General features: G+C 36.2%; 1 protein-coding gene across 2 annotated transcripts in view; it reads left to right on the top strand.

Annotated features, from left to right (window-relative positions):
- Positions 1-27,913, top strand: part of dgat1b (diacylglycerol O-acyltransferase 1b) — a 72,723-nt gene that overhangs the window by 32,854 nt on the left and 11,956 nt on the right. Inside the window, exons 1-2 of one of the 2 annotated variants that reach the window (XM_042741208.1) lie at positions 24,855-25,355; positions 26,487-26,574. In XM_042741208.1, the coding sequence (XP_042597142.1) occupies positions 25,144-25,355; positions 26,487-26,574 (300 nt within the window). In that variant the 5' untranslated portion in view covers positions 24,855-25,143. Of the gene's footprint in view, positions 1-24,854; positions 25,356-26,486; positions 26,575-27,913 lie in introns of those variants that run through there. The other variant, XM_042741209.1, reaches the window with a different exon arrangement.

Here is a 27,913-nt window from a genome sequence, read left to right as displayed (position 1 = left end):
TAATGTCTGACGGATGCCTTTATTGTTGCTTAAATACAATTTGCTTTGGCACAGCAGTTTTGAATCTTATACACATCCATATGTGATGCTAAAGATCTGGGAAGGACTACAGCAAATTAAAGAATGTCAGGCGCAAATGGGGAAATGCCACTCATGGATGTGGGTTGCAGAGAGTATTATCATACATTTCTGATGACTTAAACTTTACTAAACTCAAAACATATTTGATTTATTGCATCTTCAGTTACATTTAAAGGGGTCATCGGATGCTACATGTACTTTTACAAGTTGTTTGAACTGAAATGTGTGTTGGCAGTGTGTGTACACAACCACCCTATAATGATAAAAATCCACATTTTTTTTTTTTTTTTTTTTTTTTTTTTTTTTATAATGTTATATTTGATATTTTATCAAGTGGTGATATTCTCAGATGCCGGTCTTTGTGACGTCACACAGACATGCCCCTCCCATGATAGTTTGATTGACAGTAGCCTTACCTTAGACCCGCCCTGTGTGAGCTGTCATCAGTCTGCCATTGTTTCGACACCATACCAGATGTAGACAAGAATGGCTCCTAAGTGACTGAGGTGTTCTGTTGTTGGATGTAATAATGAACATAGCAGTCGTCATTTACTCTCAACATCTGAGCCGTTGAAGATGCAGTGGATTACAGTTGTTTTTGAAGGGAATGTGCGCCCGATCTACTTAAATGCGTCTATCTTCGCATGAATCATTCATGATCCAGCTTCACCAATAGAAGTGAGTATAAGGTTTTGTAATGAATCTTTGCAAATCGCCTCTCCTAATAATGTGCTAATTAGCAAGTTTCACAATGAATCTGTCACAATCTGTCTGAGAGTGGCTCAGAAGAGAGGGGCGGGGTCAGCAGAGCTCATTAACATTTAAAGGAAAATGCTACAAAACGGCTTGCTCTGAAAATAGCTGTTTTTGACAGTACAAAAAAGGTGTTTTTTTCACTACCACTGAGAAATTTTAACCAAAAAATGTTACAGACTTTTCATTAAGACCCTAAAGAATTATATCAACTTGTGGAAAATGGGCATCTGATGACCCCTTTAAATACAATTTCTGGATCTATTATATACCATAAAAGCTTGTATTAAATGATACTAAACAAGTCCTCTACAAGTTTTGTTACATAATTTATTTTATCTTCTAACCCCTCTTATAACATTAGTCAATGGTTTCCTGCACCAAAACAATCATATTTTGATTGTCAATCAACCTGTTCTTTCTTCTATATTTCACAAATCAAGGTATTTAGAAAGAAATCTGTGTTTTTATACAGTATTTATTTAGTCCTGAATATTTCTGAATAAGACAGCATCAGCTTAGTTACAGTAAATGGTCTGGGTAGGCTGGAGTGTGAGTTTTAAAAAGTTAGACTATGTCTATATATACTTGTAATAAACGAAAAGTGCAAGGGGAATCTGGCTTTCCATGCTTTGACCCCTGTGCATGATACAGTACATTTTAGTTCATTAGGCAAAAGACCAGCCTCACTCTACTGGAGTCTCAGAGGAGCATTAAAAGAAGTGGAATTTTGCTGCTTGGTCAATTTAGTGAAATAAAAGTATGCTAACATTTTGAACATCCCAACTTCATTTCATTGCATGCAAATTCAAATAATGTAAATTTGATTAATTCATTAGCATTTGGTTATGACCATTTCATTGGTCACAACCAGATAAATTCAGATGCAGACTAACAGACAGAACTTTAATCTAACATTTGCCATGCAGATTATTTGATTTAGTATATTCCTCAATTAAGGTGGGATATTTTTAAATGCTTGCATGCTGTATAAATATATACCAATAGGCAAAAAAAAAAAAAAAAAAAATGTTTATTGAATGTTTCTATTTCTTACTCAGTCTGGATGAATCTGGAGATGGTGATCATGGAATATCAAACTGTAAGGAACCTCAGTGCTCATCTCTAAGGGCCTGGAAATATGCCAGGTGAACAATGGCTTCATACATCTGGCTGTACTGTTCTGCCTCTTTCCTATCCTCTTACAGTTCCCCTCTCTCCTGAGCCACCTATATGATTCATTATTAAACCAAGAGTATATCTCAAGCTTGTGGTGAGGTTCTCTAGTACCCCATTCAATCCCCTTGTAATTCCAGGGTGAGGCAAGAACTGGTTTTAAATTAGTTTCACAGTGAACACTTGAATCTCTCTCGCTCTCAAAGAGTGACCTCATTAAACAGATGAGCCACAGGGCCTGAGAGCAAGTACAAAAACATACACACACTCATGGAGAAGCAGACAAATACTCATAAACACACAGAGACAAACTATCACAGACCAGACTTATTATCACTAACAGAAATTATTGTCAAAGCTAAAAACTGGAAACAATATTGTTAGCCAAAATAAAATTATTAGTTTGCATAAAACTAAACACATGAGAGTTTTAAGTACTTTCTGCGTCTGTATTTCTGTAGCTCAAATAGTAGAGCATGGCATAAGCAACACCAAGGTTACAGGGTTGGTTCCCAATGAATGCATGAACTGAAAATGTATAACTTTAATGTAACATAAGTTGCATTGGATAAAACATCTGCCAAATGTATTATTTTCAAGATGACAACTAAATAAAAAAATAAACAAAATACATTTTCAAAGCACATCAAATAATAAATAAATAAAAATAAATAAATAAAATGAAAAACATACTATTTATGCATAACTAAAACTAAACAAAAATAGAAACAGGAAACCAACATATAGAATACATTTTTTCCAAACTATAATAGTGCAATCAAAGACCAAACACAATTGTATTTCTGTTTGCTTCGCATGCACGCAAACAAGTTGCCTAAACATTTTCTGCATAAATGATGCTGATTAGTGTAGCCCAGTTACACATGAGCAGAAACAAGACAAATTGCCAAGTCTGTGGAAAATTCCTCTTATTCCTCTCAGCAGCCGAGAGCTGACAGAGCAAAGGTCCTTAGAAACAATTCTTGAGTCATCATTTTTTAAAACGCAAAACTCAAATTCAAACATTGGCTCATAATCAAGTAAAGATGTTAGTGAAAGTCCATCCATCTTAAAGAGCTCAACAGTGTAAAAAATCAAGCCTAATGAACCAGAGGAGAGGCAAAAAAGCTAATTGGCTAGAGCCCTTAATTTTTTGCAGCCAGACACCACTCTGTTTAATGTGATGATAAGTTTGTTTAAGCTGTGCTTATGCTGACTGACATGAGATACTAGAAGATCAGCGTATAAGCGTTTTTAACTGCAAAACCATGTTTTCATCTCAGTCACTCTGCCAGGGTTGCATTTTTGTGCTCTTTTTCTCTCACGCAGAGCGGAAGTTGCAGGATGGAGACAAGAGAATGTTTTGTATGCTGTTCACTATTCAAATGCTTAAATCGAAATTATTATCTATAACAATACTCTTAGAAACATTACAGAAGGTGCTTATAATGTTCAGTTTAAATACTTAGGGTGGTTTTGTCCCACATTATGGACATTTTGTCCTTGTTATTGGATGGAGTACTGCTGATCTAATGTTCCTGTTATTACTGTAAGTGCTTCAGTTCCTGTTGTCCTGCCCTCTGTGCAGTGTTCTCCAGTTAATATATTGTTTAAAGGCTCCAACCAGTTCGAACTCATCTTTATATCATTAAAGGAATAGTTCACTTTGCTGAAAATGTACTCATTCTTAGGCCATACGAGATGTAGATCATCAAAACAGATTTGGAGAAATTTAGCTTTACATCACTTGCTCACCAATGGATCCTCTGCAGTGAACAAGTGGTGTTACATTGAGAGTTCAAACAGCTGATAAAAACATCGAAAAAAATCTATAATAATCCACAAGACTGCAGTCCAGGAATTAATGTCTTGTGAAGCGAAAAAGCTGTGTATTTGTAATAAACAAATGTATTAATGCTGGATTTGTTTCTTATAAACATACAGCTTTTCTACATTTTACATTTAGCAAACAATTTAATCCAAAGCAGCTTACAGTGTATTCAGCCTATACATTTTACCAGTATGTGTGTTTCCTGGGAATTGAACCCATCACCTTTTGCACTACCAACGCAACGCTCTACCACTGAGCGGTGGTCTTGTCCTGATGGTCGTCTATGTGAGGAGGTCTTTACTGGGGATCTGTCTCTGGGGCTCATCTAGTTGACATGGTCTCTGCTGACATTTAGGGCTGTAGAGGTCATCTATAGGTGCTGATCCACCATCTGGACATAATATGAACAGGATCCGAGTGACTGCAGTGGTCATCTGATCTGGATACAGTGGCTACGGTGACCTCGGAATAAGAATGGAATATTGAGTGTTATGGGAAGTGTTCCCGGTTCCAGTTGACCTATTTAATGCAGCCTAACAATCCTTTAACGGACTTGAATAGTAAAAAATTGATAGTGTGTTAATCATAAAAATGCACTTCTTTTGTTCCTGAATGAATCATTCTGAATTTGGAAATGCTCACTACAGTATATTCTCACTGTTACTGCCATAGAAAGATATGGTCAAAAATACTAAGATTTGTATGCTAGTTTGCGTTCTGGTTTCATTGTTTTTAAAGGACTCTTTTTTAAAGACTTCTTTTGTTGCTGAATGTTTCCGTGATTTTATTTAGTTTTTTAATCGATTGAGTGAATGATTCAACGAATCAGTCATAATTACATTAATCTACAGGAGTTCCTTAATGAATAAGTTTTTTAACAAATTGGTTTAATGAATGAATAAATGACTGACTCATTCAGACAGCCGCTTGTCGCCACCTACTGGCATAATGACATAACCTGCAGAAAGAGTCACTGAAATCACCACTAATACATAGACAGAAATTCTTCCTCTATGTGATGCATTGAATTAATTCATTTATAGCCTCTAAGGGTTTCTGTAGTTGGGGCAGTGTGAATTAGCTTTAATTTTCTGTCATATGAATTGTTCTGCTCTTCTCCCCTGGGTTTGTCCTGTCTTTTGTGTCCCCAGCCAAGTGGGGCCCCAGGATTGAGGTTTCACCACATGCACTGCTTCTCATGTCTCTGCCCTGACTGTTCTGTTTGCTCACTGACATTTGTGTGAGGATCTTTTTGGAGGGTTTAGTATCAGCTGTACTCCTGGCTAATATCCAGATGTGGCTTGTGCTCCACTCTCTTTCTCTTTCTCCGGGCTGAATAGTTTGTTCCTCTCTTCTACGCTTCTCTCCATGTATTATTTTTCTACAGCTCTTTGCATGTACCCTGAGGCTCCACCCACAGATGCTGTTTCTCTGCTATTTTAGCAGATTAACGCACTTGTCACTGCAGATTATACTGTCAAACAGCCATTTTTTTAGCAGTGGGAGTCTGACACAGCAGTGAATGAAGAAACTGCAGCATCGTCATCTCTTCTAGAAATCAATAACGTGTGATCACTGGAGGAGAACGCCGCTGCAGCAGCACGGTGACACTTGAGTTCCGCAGCAGCCAGATGAGGAAATCTAGATTCAGCTCCACTTACATTCTAAAACCAAAGCAGTCTGAATCCAATTTGTTCACTGGGGATTCTGGAATTTAAGTTTTAAAAGTGTCTGACAGCTGTGAAGACCATTTAACAAGAGTTTAAACAAGGTCAAGAACTTTTCTCATACTTGGGTGTTTCTTCAACCATGGGCATGTTTGGCCTTGTACGGTAGACTTTTACTAAATAAACTCTCTAAAAGCACAGTTTTCACACTCTCACTGTTTGTCTACTAATGATGTCCAGCAGTGTATAAATGTTTTATTCTTTTTTTTTTTTTTTTCTGAAAATATAGTCGTGAAAATATATTGTCTTTAATATCATTCAGTAGTGGAAATTATGACATTTGAAAATTTTTTGGATTTAAATGGAATTAAGCTCTTTTGTCTTGCTAAGGCATATCTCACACCATTTAAATAATAATAATAAAAATAAAGGTAATTATAATAAAAACTTGCAAAAATATTTATTATTTCCAAAGGTAATAATATGATAATTTGACCACAGTAATCCAAAAGGGCACGCAAAAATAAAAAGAAAGAAAGAAAAAAGACAGAAAGAATAAAAAATAACAATTCAAACGTGCCATAGAAACAGTAAAGCTGTTAAAATATAAAGTAATGAATATTTTTATGACAGATTTTCATATCTTAAAATTGAAGGTCTGGCAAGCAAGAAATAAAAATACAAAAAAAAATATTAAATATAAAATATTACGGCATAGAAAAAGTTTCCATAACAGTTTTAATGTGACCTTCATAAATATAATATTTTGTAAAAATGTGTTACTTGTGGAGTGCAAAAGGAGGTTTCATCTAAGAAGGGACGGGGTCCAGATATGTGCTCCCCTCCCGGCTGACTTATTAAGATCTTATATTGCTATTTTTCCATTTAACTATATTTTCCTGCTATCTTCTCTTTATCTGTTCTTTAATAATTGAAGTTAGAGACTGACTGCATAGATATCTCTTTCTATTTCATACTAGGGCTGACATATGCTCCCAAACGAGAGTTCACATTCAATCATTTGGAAGAAATTACAAATTACTATTGTCTAGTATGTATTTTCTGCCCATTCCACTTGCTGCTGGTTTGGAAGGGCTACACAGTGTACTTTGATGTTAGCTGTCTGTACCTCCAGTTCTCTATCAAAGGTCTGTGTCTGTCAGCAGTGGTCTGGCTCAGCCCAACCCTGCAGAATATGCTGTGAATTAGTCAAATCTCCTTTTGAAAAACCTTGACCGTTATCACATGACTCAATTTCACAGTAGTGAAGGCTGCTGACATTCGTAATTACCATTCTGGGGATTTGCCTTGCGTTTGCACTTGAACAATGTTGACCTGCGTTCACACACACACACACAAATGTGTCAGAGCTAAAGTCAAGAATACGGACAAAAGAAAGGACTTTAAAATTGGCTGACGAATGCTCATCTAAGTTGTTCTGACCGAGTGTGTGATCTTGTGTGGTTGGGCATTTCAATGAAAAAAAAAAAAAAAAAAAAACAGATTAGATTATTTACAATTAGTAGTTTGTTACTGATTTCAGATTAAATGACAAAAATTGTAGTTAGTAACGTAATTCATTATACTACACATTTTAGATGATATAAACAGACTAATTTTTGATTACTTTTAGATTGCTTTTGACCTTATCACATTGATTTAAATAGAATAATGTTGTACCATATTAATATAAAAATACAAAGAGTAAGAAAATGTATTCCATGCAACTAATTATTAAAATATTTTATTTAAAATCTCAGAGGTACTTTAAGTTAATATACATTTTGTGAAGGAGGTTCAGATGACAAAAAACTTTGGGAATATCTGCATTACATGTAAATAAGAAATAACGTGAATTTGTGCATTTTAATGTTTTTAAAAGACAAAAACCTTCCAAAGACATAGAAGAAAAACCTCATATTACATATAAAATACATATGATAATACATATAAAAATGAACATGTTCATTGATGCAACACTGAAACACTTCTTAAATCTAAAATTATTTTTATAAATAAAATTGTCAAATGCTGTGTAGCCACCTGCCTAATGACTGGTCTTTGTGTAAATATCCACAAAACTGGAAGACTTTCTGAAGGTATATATATATTTTTGATCAAAGATGAAAAAGAGGAATTAGGGAGCATGAATAAATTATGAATAATTTATTGCTATTGTGTGAATAATACGTAAATGTAATCAATAGAATAGTCTGACCACAAGTATTTTAAAATGTAATTTAGCAAGTACTTGTAATCTGATTACGTAATCCAGATTGTGTAATCAGTTACTACCCAGATATGTTTGATGAGAAAATGCCATTTAATTCTTTCTACATAAAAGTTTAACATTATTTCAATGTTACTTGCCACCTCTTTTTAATTAATTGTGAAATTTACTAGCAGTTTCTAAGTGAATGCTGGTTCTACACCAATCTGTTTTTATGTAAATGAATGTAAATATGGTATAAAAATGTAGATCCTTTGTGATTTCTGTGTGATCTTATGATTTTTCAAGATGTCCCTGAATGTTTAATTACATTTTACTATATTGTATTTAAATGTGTGGTAAATAAAAATAAATAAAAATTTTACAAATATTTTAGATGTATATTTTTAAGTTTAACTTGTTTGCTTTTTGTGGACAAGGAAGACATTCACCCTTCCCCCTGCTGCCCAATGTTTACGGAACATGCTGGAAGTCTGTGCTTTCTCTGAGAGAATTAAACACTAAATCAATACACCTGCACACAGACATCATTCGGTTTTCAATTACAACGACCTTGTGGATTACTTTCCCCAATGATTCCAGAGGGGCGAACGCATATATATCACCTGTGAGGCTTTGCTTTATATTTAAGTAGCAAAACATTTTTTTTTTTTTGGTGTCATGAGATGGACAATAAAAGCATTGGCTTCAAAACATCAGCCCACTGCTGGCTGGTTCCTGTGCAAGAAATCCATCGACTGCAAAACAGGAAGACAAAAAAGCTCCAGATGAAAGTCTTTCCGGAAGTCTTTTGTGGCGTGTATGGCTGTCAGGGAGGCGAGTGTAGAGTTTTACGTGCTGTTTGTTTCCGAGTGAGAGGGAGGCGTAGGAACAGAGAGCCAACAGCGAGAAGACTCTTCAGCTGCCAGTGTAAAGAGAGCCTTTGATAACACCGGCACACTCAGAACCAACTACACCGACTATACTGAGCCACTAGACACACCTGCCGTCACTGAAAGACACACAGTTTTGTCATTCTGTAGATATGGTCCAACATCTTCCCCACAGAGACACTGGTAATAGTGCTGTTCAATGGGCCTGTCCTCATGTGGGCGTCTCGCCCTCAGTTTTGAGTTTTATCCTTGTCAGTGTTCGTCTTAATCATGGCGAATTCTGACCTCTGTCGCTTCTTACAGTCAGCCACGAAAATCTCTTCTCTTCTCATCATGTCACTGTGCAGTTTTGCTCCTTTAGAGTGCTGATTCTCCATATGTGCTTATCTGTCACACGTCTCTCTGGGTGGCACCGTTTCGCACCACACCCTGCTGATGCGGCAAGATGAACAGTAAGACATGTTTAATGTTCGTTCTCCCTCTCCTGCTGAAAACGTATACAAGCAATATCAATTAATTGTTACCAAACCACGCTCTTTCACACACTCGGCATCACATTTACTCATTCTCATATACAAGACTTTTTCTGCACATTCAGGGAATGTAGCTCTCAGCATAAACATGCAAAACCAATTTTACCAGCGAATGCAATTTAGTGCTTAAAAGGAGCCTTTCTCTGTGTAAAAAGCTCCTTTCCAATGGCTGTTTTCGGAGGATTCGTGAATCTTGACCTCCTGTGGGATCCTTGAGTAGTTTTTTCCCCAATCAACACTCTAGGTTCCACCCATTTAGATATATAAAGGAACATAAATGTAACATAATGTGGCAATACTAGTTTGGCTGTTTAAAGGTACAGTTGTAAGTTAACACAGTCCTGTGATTCAATGTGGCAGCTCAGAGGAGACGAAAATGAGAGGTTTTGTTTTCATGGATTAGATTGTCAGGCCTTATAAAGAAAGATAAGCTCTGAGCTCCAGTAACATGGGACCAAGCCCTCAAATGTGCTTTTGATGAAGACAAATGGAGGATAGGCTCATTTAACCATCAGCATATAAAATAAGGCTCATTTTCGAGTGCAGTGTGGAGAAACATACATATTCAGTAAGTAACTGATAAATATTCAAAATCGCCCCAAAGTCTGCATGTGATTGGCTCATTATATTGTACAGTGTGCACTATACATATTGTCATCATTCTGGAGAATAATCAAAAAGAAAAAGACATGCTGGCACTGAAACTCTGAGATACAAAAAGAAGAAAAAAAACAATTACTGAGGATTGATGCTCTGTAATGTATGAAATCAGTTTGTGTATTGATTTTTCTATGTCAACCCTGGTTTAGTCTGTTAACAATCTTCACTGTCAAGAGGCAGAAAATAGGGTTCTTAGCAACAGTTCTGTTTAAACTGCCACAGTCATCTTAACTTTTGATACAAACTTTCTTAAGAATGTTTGTTTCTCAAATCATTTGATCAAAGAAAAAAACTTTTTCTTTTTGAGTGTTTTAGTTGATGAGAACAATTTTTATGTGATTGAGTTCAAAGTTTAGTATATAAAACATAAAAGGGATGTGGGCCTTTAATGACAAATCCAATTAACTGGTATAGATTGATGTTAGTTTTGATCGTTTTGCTTGTTATTATTATATTTTGTTTGAGATAAAAGCCCTCACCTGATCTGTGCTGTGGACTCCAATATCTCAAGATCTGTACAATCCGCTGCGCCACTGTGATCGGCATATTTATTTTTTCAATAATATAAACAAGGTTGAGAGGGATCATTAAATGAATTTAGTGCGACAGCAAAATAATTCATATTTTACACAATGTGTCCATGTACTGCAAATAGCAGCAAGAAAACATGTATGTTATAATGTGCATTGTAATACATTGTATATTGTCTTAAATAATTACAACCAAATTTAAAATGCATAGTGTAACAATGAATTGATATTGTGTTATAATGTATTATGTGATTATAATTATTCATGAGATTGTACAATGCATTATACGGTGCATTACAAGGCATAACTAAGGCATTAAAACTACTACTAAGGCTTTAAGTAAAGTTTTACCAACATGACTTTTTTAATATTCAAAAAGACACTCAGAAGTTACAGTATTTTACTGGGTTGAGGTGTGACAAATGCTTCACTGAATGAACTCACTGAATCCATAAAAACAGTTACTGAATCAACATAATACTTTTCAACAAAATTATTCGTACTTTCGCTGATGGACATTTTAAAATGCAGCTAATTTTGCACTGTGAGACTTAAATCACTGACCAGTTGCTTAATTCTCTGTATTCAAATTCTTTGTATCATTGAACAGACTGTATATCTATTGCTCATGACAATGTTTTAATTTGTGAAAAATCAAATAAAAATCATCTGTCTTGAAAATGGTCTGTTAGCTACAGATATTACACACCTCTTTCCAAAAACAAAGCTTGTTTATTGTAGTTTCATCAAATGCAGGAAATTTAACAGTTTGGATTCAGTACTTGACCAGAATTTCCAATGTGTGTGTGTGTGTCTGAAATGCCAACAGGGGGGTATTTTCATGGCAGTACCCATGAACAAGTCCTCTGCACCGGCACAATGTTTGCTGACTACACTAACTCTCGCGCTGTGGGCCAGATGGCAACACATGTTTGCAGAATACCGCAATCATGTTGCTTGGTCACAGTGACCATGGAGACATGCAGACCACCAGCTGGTAATCAACCAGATGCCCAATCACATCATGGGATAATGGTGAGATGTTGGGAATTTGTGTACGGCTCTGATGATTAAATCTTGTTTGTTTAGCGAGTAGTTTATTGACACAGTTGATTCTCAGTGTCCCTTTTTTGCAATGCATTAGGGACGTATTTAGCTATATCCAAACAGTTTGTTTAAATTGGATTTCCTGTGGCCTTTGTCTTGATTAACACGGTCACATAAGGTTTGTGAGGCTCATCCAAACTCTGCAAGCCATCTCTCAATCCATCATCTCTCCCAACACCTGTTCGTTGTTCCTCCATGTTTATGATAAATCTTTCTGTCTCTCTCGCTTACTGCCGCTCATCCATCCATCTCTCCATTTCCGCTCCCTCGCTCGCGTTCCCCATGCTGGGTCAGGTCTGAGAGGTCTGAGTGTGCGTTGTTAGCTGATGCCCTTTGCAAAGCAGCGGGGTTCTGGCCCATCTGCCCGTTTCGGCTCTTTACCCCGTCTACTGTCAGAAAGCAATGCACTCCAGATGCAACTGCTGTGACTGCTGAACCCTCTGAGCCAAAATGGCTGCCAAGGCTCGGAGCCCTTAGTGGAAGTTGATTCAGAAAATGATCCAAGACCAGATTACTCTGTGCAATTTCCAAACCTAGAGATGCACAAAACTGATCTAGCCCATCAGAGAAGATGGTTTTGTCTTCATTTGGAGGTGGAGCTGTGACAACCTTGGCAGATGCATGAGTTACTACGATTATAAATGATATTCCTTGTGGTTAGAGATGAAGAGAGACTCAAAAAGTACACATTTTTGTCTCAGCTTTTTGAAAGGCAACAACAATGACATATGATGACAGGATAGCCCGATGTTCACTTGCCAATGTTGTGCTAGCACCTGATGGCTAAATGCCATGTGCATCCACCATTATAAAGCCTGGATCTTAAAAGCACAGCAATTTATGAGGGAGAGCAGGGATTTGTGTGTGTGTATGTGTGTGTGCTGTATGTGTGTTGCTGTCCAGCATGAGATTGGAAACGCAGCAGTGTAATTGCTCCATCCACTTGTGTACATGCGAGATGACACATAAGCTCGGATGATTAAAAGATAAGATTTCAAAGACAACTGTTTCGCGCTCAGACAGCTTTTAACTGAGGTGCCAGTGAACTCATCTGAGCCAAATGTCCTTCCTTTTTACTCTCTCCATTCCAACAAAATCTACTGCCAAGAATAGACATAAAACACCCATCTTATTTACCCGGCTATATTTACATCTTGAAGGCAGGTCCACATTATTACTATGCGCGGTTGATAGTATACAATAAGCAGCACCGTTCCGCCTCCTCAAATTGAAAAAGTTTTAAGCTATGCATAAATCTGGTAAGTCACTTGTAAAACTAAAAGTATTTATAAATCAACTTGTCACTGACCCTTCTACTTCCTCTATTGTTCCACATTTCCATCTAACTCTCCTCACTTCCAGTCAATTGTATATGGAAGCATGTTTTTGCCTCAGAATAAAAAAAAAGGTAATTGCAAAGTTTTATCTCAGAATATAATTTAAAATCTCACGATTGTGACGTAGATGTAGATCTCGCAATTGTGTTTTTTTTCCTCAGAATATGAGTCTTAAAATTTTCACTTTATATCTCATAACTATGACTTTTTTTTATAAATGTGACTTCATTTTTCATAATTGTGATTATTTCTCACAAATAGCAGCTTTTACCTCACAATCGTAAGTTTCTTTCTCAAAATTGTGACTTTATATTCACAATTATGACTTTTTATCTCACAGTATGGCTTTATTTTGTATATCATGTAATTGTCATTTTATATCTCACAATTGTGATAATTTTTCATTATTGCATCTTTGTTTTTCATAATCATGACTTTATTTCTTACAATAGTAACTTTGTATGTCAAAATTACATCACTTTTTTCTGTAATTGCAACTTTATTTTTCATAACTGTGACTTTACGTCTCACAATAGCGACTTGTTGCAAGCTAATTTCATCTAACTGTGAATTTACATCTTACACATACAATTGTGACTGTTTATCTCCTGATATGACTGTGTATTATATGAATAAAACATTTCTGTGAATATATCAAATCAGAAAAGAAATTGAATTTCATTTAATTAGAGGAGTAAGTAGAGTGTGGAGTTTTTAGAAAATTATTATATGTGGATGTTTGACATAAAGTAGCTTCAGTACATAATCTAATATATAATAATATCATTAGGGCATAAAGTGTCCCTTAGAATTAAAGATGATAAGAACAACATATTTTATTTCTCTGGAATGACATACACATTTGTATTTTATTCTGAAGTGGAAACAGGCTTCCATAAATCTTTAATTCTTGCGATGTCAGCTCACCCAATTCTTTTTCACATCACACACTCTTACCATAATGACATGTAAAAGTCAATAGAGCTCTATCCCAACAATCAGTGTGTTTAACCAATATAAAGAGCTCTGATGTAATGAGACAGAGATTTTAATAATTCAGAGTATTTCCCTAGTGGGACACCTGGTTTGTTCGTTTAATTTCATACACCTGACATTCATTCCACATTAACACCCTGAAATACTGTTGCCTGATTTCTGAGTTAAGCCAGTGCTGACAGCCATTTAATTTTCCCTGGGAAAGCTCTTGGAGAAACCGTCTATTAATTATAGGAATCAATCAGAGAGCTCTTGGCCAATTGGCCATGCCCAATCCAGACTGAGGAGAGGACCGATCGATGGGTCCACAACGCTGCCTACTTCAGACCCCATGAATCAGCACCTGTTTGAAAGCTGGAATAAAACATTAGGATGTTTTTCGTGAGGAAGACAGAGTGCTGGAGTGTACAGAAACAGTGACTAACAGACTGTTCTTTGAACGATTGTGTAAATGGCATAAGGAAGACGAAACTCCCCAGATTTAAGACAAAGGATTTATTATACCAGATGGAAGCCCGTTGGCGGTACAGGAGGTTATCAGTATGGCTGCTTTAGGTTTCACTGCCTCTGAACTGATTTAACTTGTTCCCATGAGGCTGTGTGACACTCTGCTGAACAAAACCTCTCATTTCTATCAGTTTCCTTCTAGATTACATTAAATACGAGTCTAACATTTTGCACATTTTGATTACTGAGAGTTATATAGGTAAACAAATTTAGTTACCTGTCAATAATGGTTCTTTTACAGTGTGTTGACCAGAAAGGATTCACCATTTGTCCTCTCTGTTCAAGTTTTTTGTTCATTGTTCTTGGTTTTTAAATATGTTTATACAAGGAAGGTTTTTTGAAGGCCAATATGCTAAGTCCCATAATGTAGCTCCCCTGTAGTATCCCAGGGTTAAGTGCCTTCCCCCAACGCTCCACCAATGGTCAAACGAAGGGCAGGGACATTAGAACAAGCGCTTATTTTGAGTTAAGTCAGCATGATGGAAAGCCCTGCAGGGGTTTGAACCCACAACCTTCTGTTCGCTGCTTTTAGGTTTTTACCCACTGTATTTAACACTTTTTTACATATACATGCTCACATACAATTTATGCCAGCACACTCTTCATTTATTTCCCACTGCAAGCAGATAAATGGTTCTCAAAAGTAGACCGGCACTTTTAGTGTCCAAGAAGAGAAAAACATGTCAGAAAAGCCTCACTGTTGCACAAAGCAGTCCTGTTATACAGTACAGTCTGAGTGTTCTAAAAGGCTAAAGGAGCTCTCACTTTTATCTCAGCATGTGGAGACTTTCATGCAGGTGATGCCTTTTAAAAGCACTGCAGTTGCTGCTAGGCATTATTGTAGAATTGCAGAAAAGCATCAAATCATGACACATGTAATTGAAAAGGGAAATGCATCATTTACAGACATTTTCTTAACTTTGTCTGCATGGTTTCTACAGACTTTAAAGTCAGCATGAATTGTCGTCTGCAACCAATTTTACATCTGTAATCTGACAAATTTGCTAAAACTAGCTATTTGGCTATTGGTTAACAATATTTAATGCAAAGTATAATAATTGTTTGTGTAGGTATATGGCAACATATTGACTTTCAATTTTTAAGTATGCAGGGAAAAAAAATACAACAAACTGCACTGTTGAAATAAGTAAAAAAAATAATAATAATAATAACTAAAAAAGTAAATAAAATAAAACAAAATACTGATTATACTGTATACTGTTTTTATAATATATAATGCGTTGAAAAATAGCCCTGTTGCCTTATGGCAGTCCTGTACCACAGCAGCATCTATCTATCTATCTATCTATCTATCTATCTATGTAATCATTCATTCATTCATTCAGAACTGTTTTTAGATATATGGAATTGTTTTTAGAGGCTAATTTTATTCATTCATGGAAACATTTTTAATGATTAGTGGTAATGATGAATTAGCATTTTTCAGATCAGATTTAAATATTATATAATATACATATATATAATAATTATTTTCATTAAAACATAAAGTGTTCCTTAAAGATTACTAAGACACATTCTGTTATTTCTCTGGAATTACATACACTAACGATTCATTAACAATAAGACAAGATACATACATTAAAAGTCCATTTTTTTTTTTATGTTGAACTTCATTTTGAACTTTTATGTTGATTTCAACTAACCATGTCCCGGATCTCATGAGCCAAGTAAAGGTCTTATGCTGTACTGACTATTTAGGTTTGGCTATTTGCCCAGTACCTTGCATTGCAGTGTGTGTGTGTGTGTGTGTGTGTGTGTGTGTGTGTGTGTGTGTGTGTGAGATAACAGAACATGAAGCAGCAGGTATTTAACATGACACTCAAACTGATGGTCATTGGCACTGATTATCCCATCAGCATTGAAAGACACTCATACGATGACAGAGGTGATTTTAGATAACGAGTGTCACTGCTGATTATAATCCAGCACCAGAAGACCAGCAGCGTGTACAAGTTAAAGCACTGTCCCTCTCTCAGACCTGTCATTTAGATAATGAGATGAGAGCAGTGGGCGTTGTGAAGTACAATTCCAAGGAAAGGATATTCGCATATTCTTTAACCTTGACTGCAAGCACTGTAATACATTATGAGGATAGAATGCATTTTTCACTTAAAACAATATTCCATGTCACGCATCCTGAATGTCATTCAGCAATCAGCATAATAATTCACTTTTTACACCAAAAGATCTTGGCGCCCTTGATAATGTGACTGATGGGTGTCCACGTGAGTCTCTATGTTAGGGGTAACTAGGGGCGGACTGGGGCCAAAAAGTGGCCATGGACTTTTTGACACAGAGCGGCCCACCAAACCCGGTCTGCAACACACCATACTACTTTTTTGCATTATAAATTGTCTTTCCTGGTGTATATGGCAAATAGTAAAGAATTTTTAAGAATTTTTAAAAGGGACAGTTAATATCACTAAATTATTGTCAGTCCATATGACACAATGCTCTGGTATCGTCTAGAAGACTTGAATAGTGCAGAATGCGGACTGTTTTTATGGTGCCTTTCTATTGGTCAGTATTTGTCTTTTTGCAGGAGCTTGACATCTGTCGTTTTAAGGAATAGAGCTCAAATTGTGGAAAAGAGCAAATTATTTTGATCATGAAAAATGCAGTAAACAATATTGTGAAACATATAACGTTACAATTTAAAATAGCTGTCTTCTATGCAAATATGCAGTAAAATATAATTGATTGCTGTGATCAAAGCTGAATTTTCAGCATCATAACTCCAGTCTTCAGTGTCACATGATCCTTCAGAAATCATTCTAATATGCTGATTTGCTGCTTAAGAAACATTTCTGATTATTATTAATGTTGAAAACGATACATTGATGTGTAAAGACGCAAAAGGATTGGTCTGTGCAAGAAACTGAACAGAATTTATATCGTTTTTTACCTGCACAGCGGATCACAGACTTATTAGATAGGTGAGCGGTAATGCACTTATAAGTCTGCGATCCGCCTTAAAGCAAGAAGAAGAAGAAGACGCCTCACCGCAGGCTGTGTCGAGGACGCACTCAGTACAGTTCAGACAGTTCAGGCATTACAGTGCATCAGAGGTAAAAAACAATATAAATACTGTTCAGTTTCTTTCACAGACCGATCGTTTTGTGTCTTTACACATCAGTGTATCGTAACAAGTCGCAGGGTTTAATTTGGTTTTGTTTGTGTATGTTTTTTTAGTTTTATTGTATGTTTTAACCGTGATTCCCATTCACATCCATTATAAGACTTACAGACTGCAACAGTTTGTGTCAAAACACTTTGTTTGTGTTCTACTGAAGAAACAAAGTCACCTACATCATGGATGCCCTGGGGGTAAGCAGATAAACATCAAATTTTCATTGAACTATCCCTTTAACTCTTATCTCGTGACTGCTGAAAACTGCTATGTTATGTACATTGTGACGAATAACGTAAATGGCATTAAAATCTAAGAAATTTGAAAAGGCCAGCAGTTTGCATTCCTGAAAATTAATGTCTGTCATTTAACCTTTTTTTTTATTGTAACGGTTGGCAAATATTGTTGAATTGTCTCATCATGTTTAGCTGCTTAGCTCACATTCAAGTCTCATGCAGCGCAGCGTCTGTGAGCAGTAAATCCTACCTTCTACACTTTGATTGGCTATTTCAAACATTTTGACATTGACGAGCACTTTTGAGCCGCTGCACTGAGCACGCTAAATTCATTCGAATTTTTTAATCAATTCATCTGTGCCGATGGAAGGATATAGCCTACATACATTTACTACAATTCATTTTTATATATATATTTACACAAAGGGCCAGCCCACATTGTACAGCGGCCCACCGGGTAAACTCCCGGTGCTCCAGATGGCCAGTCCACCACTGGGGGTAACTGATTATTTGATCATAAAGGTTTTAGCTAAAGGGGGATAGTGTAAGCACCACAAAATAATTTAAAGGGACCTTGAGAATATTGTAGGCCCTATGTTTAAGTCACCATAAAATCAAAAATAACTATTTTTTTAGTCATTTTTTATTGCATATAGCAAATAATGCAGTTTCTTATAAAAAAAAAAAAAATCATGCACTTCATTTATTTCTTTATTTTATCTTTTTTTAACTGTGTCCTCATAATATCTAATCACATAGCATCAGCAAGGATTAAATTGATTTAAAAATACTTTTACATTGTTGCAAAACAATATATTTCATATAAATGCAGTTCTTATAAGTTTTCCATTCATCTTAAATCCTGAAAAAATATATGGTGGGGGAAAAAAAAGGTATTCGACAAATATTCAACTATTTTTCAACAGTGATGAAAAAATAAGAATTGTTTCTTAAGCATCAAAGCAGCATATTAAAATGATTTTTGAAGGATCATGTCACACTGAAAACTAAGCATAATCTTTTGAAAATTCAGCTTTGCCATCACAGGAATAAATAAAATAAAATATAATAAAATAAAATATAAAATATAATAGCAAACATTTTACATTTTCATTATATTTCAGTGTATTACTTTTTATCAAATAAATGCATCCTTAGTAAGCATAAGATATTTCTTTAAAAAACATTTAAAAATTTTGAACAGTTGTGTACGTAATATAACAATTTTTTTACTAAAATGATGACTCCACAGGTGAACTTAAAGTGCTAGTGACAATAATAATTAAAGCATGATTGCACAATATTGTAAAATTACATTTGAGTAAAACAGAAAAAAAAAAAATTATATATATATATATATATATATATATATATATATATATATATATATATATTTTTAAAAAAGGAAATTTTTTTTTTATTTTTTTTTATTATTTGACAAAATGTTGAATTCAAAAACAAAAACTATGACTAAAACAAAAAACAAAAAAACTGTAGAAATTGGTGTGAGTACTTGAACAGAGGGAAAGTGTGACGGTAGGGAGGAAAAGTGCAGGGAGGGTTTGATGGTATCAGTAGGGGGTTCAGTTTCTGTGTGTGTGTGTGTGTGTGTGTGCGTGCGTGTGTGTGTGTGAGAGAGAGAGAGAGAGAGAGAGAGAGAGAGAGAGAGAGAGAGAGAGAGAGGGTGTGCACCTCTATAGGTACAGTCTTCTACTTTGATCTGTTCACTTGGCCCACATTAAGAGGTGGAGAGAGAGGTTAAAGCTTTGTTCATGGTGTTTTTACAAGATAAACACACACATTGTTTCTAAAGTCATAGCAGATCCCCTCAAGTTTAAATGCGTGTGTGTGCTTGTGTGTGTAATTTATATAGAATTAAGCAAGCATGTAATCACTAAGGAGACATACCATATTTATCAGGAACAATAAAACCCTCCCCAGCCTCCACCCCCTGCAAAAACACAAAGCACTCCCCCCAGAAACCAAAGAACAATAGGACCGCCTTTCATGCACTGGCATATGTGTGTGAGCCCCTGAGATACGGGATAGTTTCATAGTATACAGTATCTCCCACATGAGAGAGGAGGAGATATTGATTGCTCTGAACTGCAGAAATTTTCTCGCTTGTATCTTTCATCCCTCTCTCTATTTTTCCCTCTGCTTATTGTTGACCTTGTAAAAAACACTTTTTCCCCAGGCTGGAAATGAGATGTCCAAATTCAATCTGGGTGCTGACAGGCAGTGTTTGGAAATAACAGAGTAGGATGGAGGCAGGCAGGCCAAGGCATTGTTGCATCACAATGGCTTTACAGGCTTTTGAGTGCGCTGTGGGGGAGACGTGATGACACTCTAAACATTGCCATCTGCTGGAGACATCGGTAATATCGCCAGAACTTTTTTATATTAGCAGACACTCCTCAAGATGTATTTTTTCTGGTTTCATTCTGGTTGTTGGTCACAAAGAGGTATGTAATACCAGGAGAAATCTATTCGTCACTGGCAAAACATCTGCTATAGGCTGCTATATTGACTGTTATAGTTCATTTCCTTGAATTTAAGTGTAGCATTTTCTTTGTTTGTGCATTCCAGACATCAGTCTGTGCATTTAATGTTGGGAATTTTTCAATGACTCTTCCTGCAAGTTAGGGTGCTGTCACATTTAGCCACCGCTGCTTAGCAAAATCCAGTCATTTCAAAATATATGTCACTGCAGCCCGAAGACCTCCAAGTGGGAGGAACTTATGCTGTGAGTAGGTGAAGACCTTCAAATTATAGCTGTTAATTTGAGATTGAGGTCTCTGCAGAGCAAAAGTGTACATTTCTGACTTTGTGGGTGTCTTCAAACTGCTGGGTGTTTCTAAATCATGCAATGAAAATTATTCCCCTTACCTAACCCCACCCTATACTACCTGTCACTATGACATCAGCCAATCAGGTAACAATGAAAATAATTTATTCATGGATGAATCTTTGAATTATTCACTCAACTGATTATTTAAACTAGTGCTGTCAAAGGATTAATGCGATTAATCGCATCCAAAATAAAAGTTTTAGTTTACATAATATATGTGTGTATACTGTGTATATTATGTATATATAAATACAAATACATGCATGTATATATTTAAGAAAAATATGGTATGTATATATATTAAATGTTTATATATAATATAAAATATAAGAATATAAATGCGTATTCCTATAAATATTTTAAAAATATATACCTTATGTGTGTGTATTTATATATACATAATAAATATACACAGTACACAGCATCTCCTTAATTGCCTGGGCAAGATGATGCAGAAGTGGTTTTTGGTACCTTACTTCATCCTTTTGAGGGTAAACACTTTGAAGGTTTTATGACATAGGGAGTCCTTCAGAATGGAATGCAGTCTTATTCATTCAGGAACAAATCCAGAATGAGTCACTGAATCATTCACTCAAGCGATCTGTTAAAACACACTGGTTCAATAAGTGACATGTTCCTCATAGATGCGCATTCAGCTTGGAATTGTTATTGTTGGTGGAGCAAAACTAGACAATAACTGACTACATATTGATGCAATATTAACTTTTGGTTTATTGAAATGATGTATAAAACCACTATGTATAAAAAGCCTGCAGTGGGTTATGGCTTCTACCAGCGGGGGCTATTGAGTTGACTGCATCATAAATTCATCTTTATCGTGTCATTGTTTTCATGAACAAAACCCTATCATCTCACTCTCTGTTTCTTCCATTCTATCTATCTACCTCACTGGTCTAGGGAGATCTGTATGGCTTCTCTAGGCTTTGAATGATTCTGTCTGAATCAGTCGTGCTCAGCTGTGTTATCCCTCTCTCCGATGAGCAATGCATCTTTATCTCAGTCCTCCAGTGTGTGTGTGTATGGGCGTATGGTCCTGCAGGTTCCTGCAGCATCTGTCAGCATGTGCTAGCCTTTCCGCTGAACAGAGCACTTTGAGCCGCCTTTGTAAGACAATATGCAGCCATAGCCAAGGCATATGCATTATAGATTACCTTTCACAAACAGAAAGACAGAAAGAGAGGTGGAAAAAGACTTATTTTTGAGGAGTTCATAAAACTTCACATTTCTCCTTTTGTTTGTATTATGTATTAAAAGTTGCATCAATGACAGGCGAATGAAATCTATTGAAAATAACATGCTGATGATGAAATTTTCATTTAAAATGTCTGAATTAATTATCTATATATGGCAAATTCAGAAAATGTGGTTTTTGAAAGCATATACTGTATGTACAAAAAAAATAAAGGAAAAGACAAACTAATTTAATGATTTAGCTAATGAATTAACACACAAATGAATACCTTAAATTAACTGCTCAGTGTGCTCATTTGCCTCAACTTAACCTCAATAACTCAAAATGTTAAACTGGGGCAACAGATTGTGAGAGTAAGATTTTCTGTTCAATGACAAAAAAAATTGACAAACATGCATGCTAGTACAGAAGAAGCTACTTTAGTTTTTATCTATTTATTTATATATTCAGAAGGGAAGACAGAACAGGACGTGATGGAGTGAAGAGGTAGAACGCGATTGTGAAATGTTGCATGCCACACTCAAACTGGCATTGCCCACATCAGCGGCACAGCTCAGTGTCAGACCACTAAGTCATAAAGGTAACATTCACATCACAAAAGGCAACACATGCCATTACGATGAGGAAAAATTATATAAAATACTTTAGTTGAGTTACTTATTTGATTAGCTAGGTGACCTTTGAGATATATTTAAACCCTACTTTATGATTAAGCCGACAACGCAACTCTATATTCATATATTGTTGCCAGGCAAAACTCTAAGCTGAACTCAAAGACCTCAACCAAACTGACCAAATGTGGAACCCTCTAATTTAGAGCTCTAAAATGAGCAAATAACATGTAATTACCAGCATGAATAGGGATTCTATTTTGATTCTATTGTGTTGGGTCAACATTTGCTCAAAATTCTAAGTAAGTGGTGGTGAGGGCCTCAGGTGGAATAAGCTGATCCACAGGTGTGTTGTAGCTGGATAAACAGAATGCGTATTACTATTCATGAGGCAACATGCATGCTTTCTCTGCCTAGAGACCTGTCCATCTCATCTCTGCTCAACAAAACACAAACTGTGACAACACAATTATCAGTTTTTAATTAAACAAACATCAACAGAGCGTACGCCGTGAGCGATGAAGAAAGACAAAGTATGCCTGAGAGATCTTGTGCATGAATGTGTGGGTGTGTGTGTATTTTGGCAGCCAGATACTTGTGGATGTGATGAACCCAGAGGAAAGAAAACAAGAAAAAAAGTGTTGTCTTCAAGTCTCAATTGTTTCTTCTATTTGAATTTAGGAAAAGTTCACCAAAAAACGAAAATTCTGTCATCATTTACTCACCCTCATGTCATTTCAAACATGTATGACTTCTTTCTGTTGGCACACTAAAATATTTTGAAGACGTCTCCTCAAAAACGTTTCTCTTGTGTCATGCATCTTTTGTGGGCAGTATAATGACTTGTTAATCTCATAATTTGTCCTTTGTCATATAGTGATGTCACTATGGCAGACATTATTTCAAAGAATCAAGCTGGCAGATGATATGTGAGAGCGAGCAAGCTTTAGAAAGACAGAGACGTATAGAGAATGACAGCGATATCGGGAGTCAAGTCCTTGACTGAACTGCAAAAGTGCTGACACGCGTGCCACCCCTGAAGTGTCTATCAGTCTGCCTGGATCGCAACTGAGATAAACTAGCTCTCGGTCCCTAATGACTGAGTAAATGTGGCATGACATGTCACTACACCACACAGGAGTGAGTGATTTCAGCCTCACAACTTCATTACAAATCCAAGGACACGCTCACAGCCGGGCACATACCTCTTCACCTCAGGCCTACACAACCAAACGCCCCTGCCAGCTTGCCCTGACAGCCCTGACAGAAGAGAGGGTCACAAGTCATGCGGCCAGGCATAAAATACAATCAACCTGCCACTGAAATGTATAGAATTAATCTTTCTCGGGCCCCTATTTCATCTGGGGGCTCGCAGCCAAGTGAAACAAGCGGCAGTATCTTTACTGAGAGCGCTGAGAACAAATGCAGCCATGTGAATTCTAAAGTCACATTTTGCCATGGCCAGAGTTTGAGCTTGTGAACTTACACTGATGCTACTGACATAAAATGATGATTTTTTAATTAAGCAGATTTTCTTTAAATTTTAGATGCACTGGAATCAAAAAAATAACCAAATACTGGATGGCTGCGCACAAGCATCTGAGCTGCACTGCACAGCATCCAAAATGTTCTTTCCAAAATGTCTTTCTCAGGTTCATGTTTACACTCTGATTTACTGCAGACGGTTTTCTTGTAGTTTACTTTGCAACTTTGATAAGAGGGAAGGTGAAATGTTCTGCCTCGATGAGCACTGAGCATCTTAGTAAAGCTGTTTGAAGTCAAAAACTTCAGACGACAGATAACGGTTGCCTGCACACTGCACATTTTGGAGCTTATTTGCACCTGTTTTCGTAACTCCTGGAATAAACTGGGAATAACATATTTTGGAATCACACAAAATCCTAAACTTTAAGCATTACAGAAAGTTACTGTGGTTTCCAGAATACCACATAAGGTTCAATATTAAAAAAATATATAATATTATAAAACTTTGGTACTTGGTATTTGGTACCTCTGTCATTAAAAAAAAATACAGTATTTTAAAAGCAAGGTTATTAAAGAAAAACTTATACTGCTTGAAGATCCCATACTGTTTGTAATTAGACATTATGCAGTAGAAGGGCAATAATTTATGGCGAAACTATGGTTAAAATGTTAAAGGAACAGTTAAACCACAAAACACTGTTTTATCATTTACTCGTCCGCGTTATTCCAAACCCTTTCTTTCTTCTGTGAAACATAAACTTTGATGCTAGACTGGACGACTGCCTTAGTCACCATTTACTTTCACTGTATGGAATAAAGACCCAGTTGAAGTGAATGGGGACTGAGTCCATAACATCTTTCTTCCACAAAAAAAAGTCATACAAGTTTCAACACTGTAAACTATGACAGAATTTTTGTTCAGCTTATTCTTTATATTATTTATAAAGGTCATGTTTTTATGAAATATCACAACATGACCTTTATGGCAGCTGAGCTTAAAGTTACACTATTATACACTACTGACTCCTATTGGGTTAGACGAGTCTTTTACATGCCAGAAAGAACGCGGAACTAGACTTTCCGGGGGAAAGTCGTAAACCTCCCTGAGACTCGTTTTTTAAACAAACGTGCTAAAGTCCACGAACATTCATGAGTCAAACAGCATTATTACAAATCTTGCGTCAGCCTAATAGCTTGCAAAACTGGGGCTTTGAGCAAAAGCTTGTTTTTCCGGTCGCTGAGCCAAATGAGACTCCTGCGTGGACTCGACTTACTTCATTTGTTTGCTCAAGGCTTGAGGTATATTTGCTGGAATCATGATGGACAAGGATGATTTTGGGCCCATCACACGGAATCGTAGACGCGCGACCATCACGAGCGCAAAGAGCGAGACTGTGAAACTCAGAAACGGAGCGATCGCAGCAGCCAGTGATCTCAGAAGGGGACCCAAAGCGCGGGAGTCTCTCACCAAAAACTTACAGCTAAACGAAGACAGCACACGAAAATGCGATCGCTACGACAAAATGAGGTGAGATATACGTCAGGACGTTATGAAAAACGTAGCTTGTTCTTGACTAAGATAGATGGTCACTGCAAAGAGAGAGACAGGGGCAGGATTCGCCAGTGTGCGTGTGTGGCACAGTGCAAGACATTTAACCCCTTTTTACCCCATCATTTCACTTATCTTACTGTTACTGAAGAACTATTCCATTTAGCAAAACAGAAAATAATATGTGCGATGATTTCCGGATTCTTATCTACGTAATTCTCCAACATGGGGAATTTAATGGAACAAATTAAGAATAGACTTGTAAAAAATAAATAAATAAACAAGCAAGCAAACGTTGACCAATGATTTGCAATATTGAGAGGAGGGGCGTGTCTTCGATGTTTACAGAGTGTGGTCACTTTCAGAATTCATTTCTACCTACTGTAAGCTACTGGGTTGTACTAATATCATTTTGTTAACCACATCAGCCCACAATATTTCAATATCTTATTTTTAAGTGTTTTAACAAGAATCCCTGTTGAAAATCTACATTACCCATAATTCTTCAAAGAAATCTGCCCACTATTTATTGTTTATTGTATATTTGGATCCCCATTAGCTTCCACAAAGTGGTTGCTAGTCTTCCTGGGATCCACAAGTCAATCCAAGACAAAACTACAGGCTACATCTCAGCAGTATAGTGGCACTTAAAATATACATCTACAAAACTGTTTAAGTATATGTTTTGCCATAAACAAAAAAGGAGGGATCTAAAGGCCTATTTAGATTATTTTAGCTTTGTTATATTTTATTAATTTTATACTAATGTAAAAATAACTTTATCTGTAAGATAAAGATAAAAATAAAGAGTTCATTTGCCAAAACAGATAACTCAATTTTAAACAGTTTTCAAAAATCATGTTTTTTCATTGAGCATTCCTATTACTCTCAGTCAAACTGCAGTTGGGTTATTTTGATTAGGTAAAAATAACAGCTAACTAACACAATTAAAGCATGATTGCGTAATAAAAAACATGATTTTTGAACATTAAAAAAAAGAGAGAGTTATCGGTTTTTGCAAATAAACTCTTCAAATATAAAGAACAAAAATAAACACTTTAATCATCATTACTGTTTTTATTTCATGTCCTCTTTTTCCCCTCATTATAGTTGCCACAAGTTACAGGAGTCAATGCTGAGTTCTGCAAGCAGCTTCAAAAATTACAGAGGAATCCTGAACTGGTGTGTTGTAATGCTGGTGAGTCTGAAACAGTAACTGATCCCTGCTGCACTGCAAGCTTTGACTTGCCTACTCATTATTCTAGTTAAACTGTGTCAAAAATAGCAGTGTGGGTTGTAAACATTCCCTCTCACTCAGAGGTGCTTCCAAAAATTATTACTAATAATTTTTACTGCCTCTTATGTAAGGCAGTTACAGAGCTTAAAGGAGGTTAAATATTATGCTGTAGTTTAAAAGCAGCCAACTTGTTGCTCAGACATTCATTTTCTGATCACTGGATAGTTTAAATGTGTTGTTTCTGAGTGTATACTGGGTTCATATTAGGGATGCATCAATCCGATACTCGGGATCGGTATCGGCTCCAATACAGGCATTTCCTGCGGATCGGGTATCGGTCAGAGGAGACCGATCCAAATCCGATATTGTGCGTATAGCTACTATTCTGTGTTACTGTTGAGCCCCACGAAAGGCACGAAAACATGATAAAGCACCAAAAAGTTTTCGTGAACTATATTTCAAGTGTTCTGAAGCTGTTCCATAGTTCAGTGTGATGTACAGATTAATACTGAAGTTATTAAATTCAAGTTCACATAAACTCTTCTTTCCGCTGCGGCTGTCTGTCATCCTCCATTCAGCAATCAAACTGCGTGTTGCGTTCGGTTACTACAGTCAAAACGAATAAACTCTCTTCAAGAGCACACAGTAACTGAGGTTTAAAACTGTTAAAAGGCTCAATAAACAAACGCACAGATTTAATACACTGCGTATCAATATCTCTTCCCTGTGTACTAGTGATGTCCGGTTCGCGAACGAATCGTTCAATTTAACCGGTTCTTTTTAGTTGAAACAGTTCGCGTCTCCAGTAAGCATTTTATTCACTCCAGTAAGCAAAGTTATTAACTTTTTTAATGTGGCTGACACTTCCTCTGAGTCGAAATAAACAAATATCCCAGAGTAATTCATTTACTCAAACAGTACACTGACTGAACTGTTGTGAAGAGAGAACTGTAGATGAACATGAGCAGAGCAGCATGTGTGTTGTACTAACTTTTCTATGCTCTGAGTCGCACTGTGACTTCGTATTGTTTCAAGCTCATCATTCTGGGCACGGGATGCGCATAAGCGCTTTACCGCTCTGTATTGGCGCCTTTAGTATTATAATACTTTTCTGCGCAATCAAAGATTATTAATAGTCTTTCTTGTTCTGTCCTATCTATCATATGTTGCTTGCCTTTATTACTGTGCTATACATTTAAAAGAAACTTCTTTTATATTTCTGTATAAATGTATTTACTTGTTTTTTTTCATGGATGTATTTTACAACAAAAAAAAGAGCCATGTGTAACATTTTACCAGA

Source organism: Cyprinus carpio, chromosome B16 (assembly GCF_018340385.1).
Source record: "Cyprinus carpio isolate SPL01 chromosome B16, ASM1834038v1, whole genome shotgun sequence".
Lineage (NCBI taxonomy): Eukaryota > Metazoa > Chordata > Actinopteri > Cypriniformes > Cyprinidae > Cyprinus > Cyprinus carpio.
This window is presented reverse-complemented; position numbering and strand designations above follow the sequence as displayed.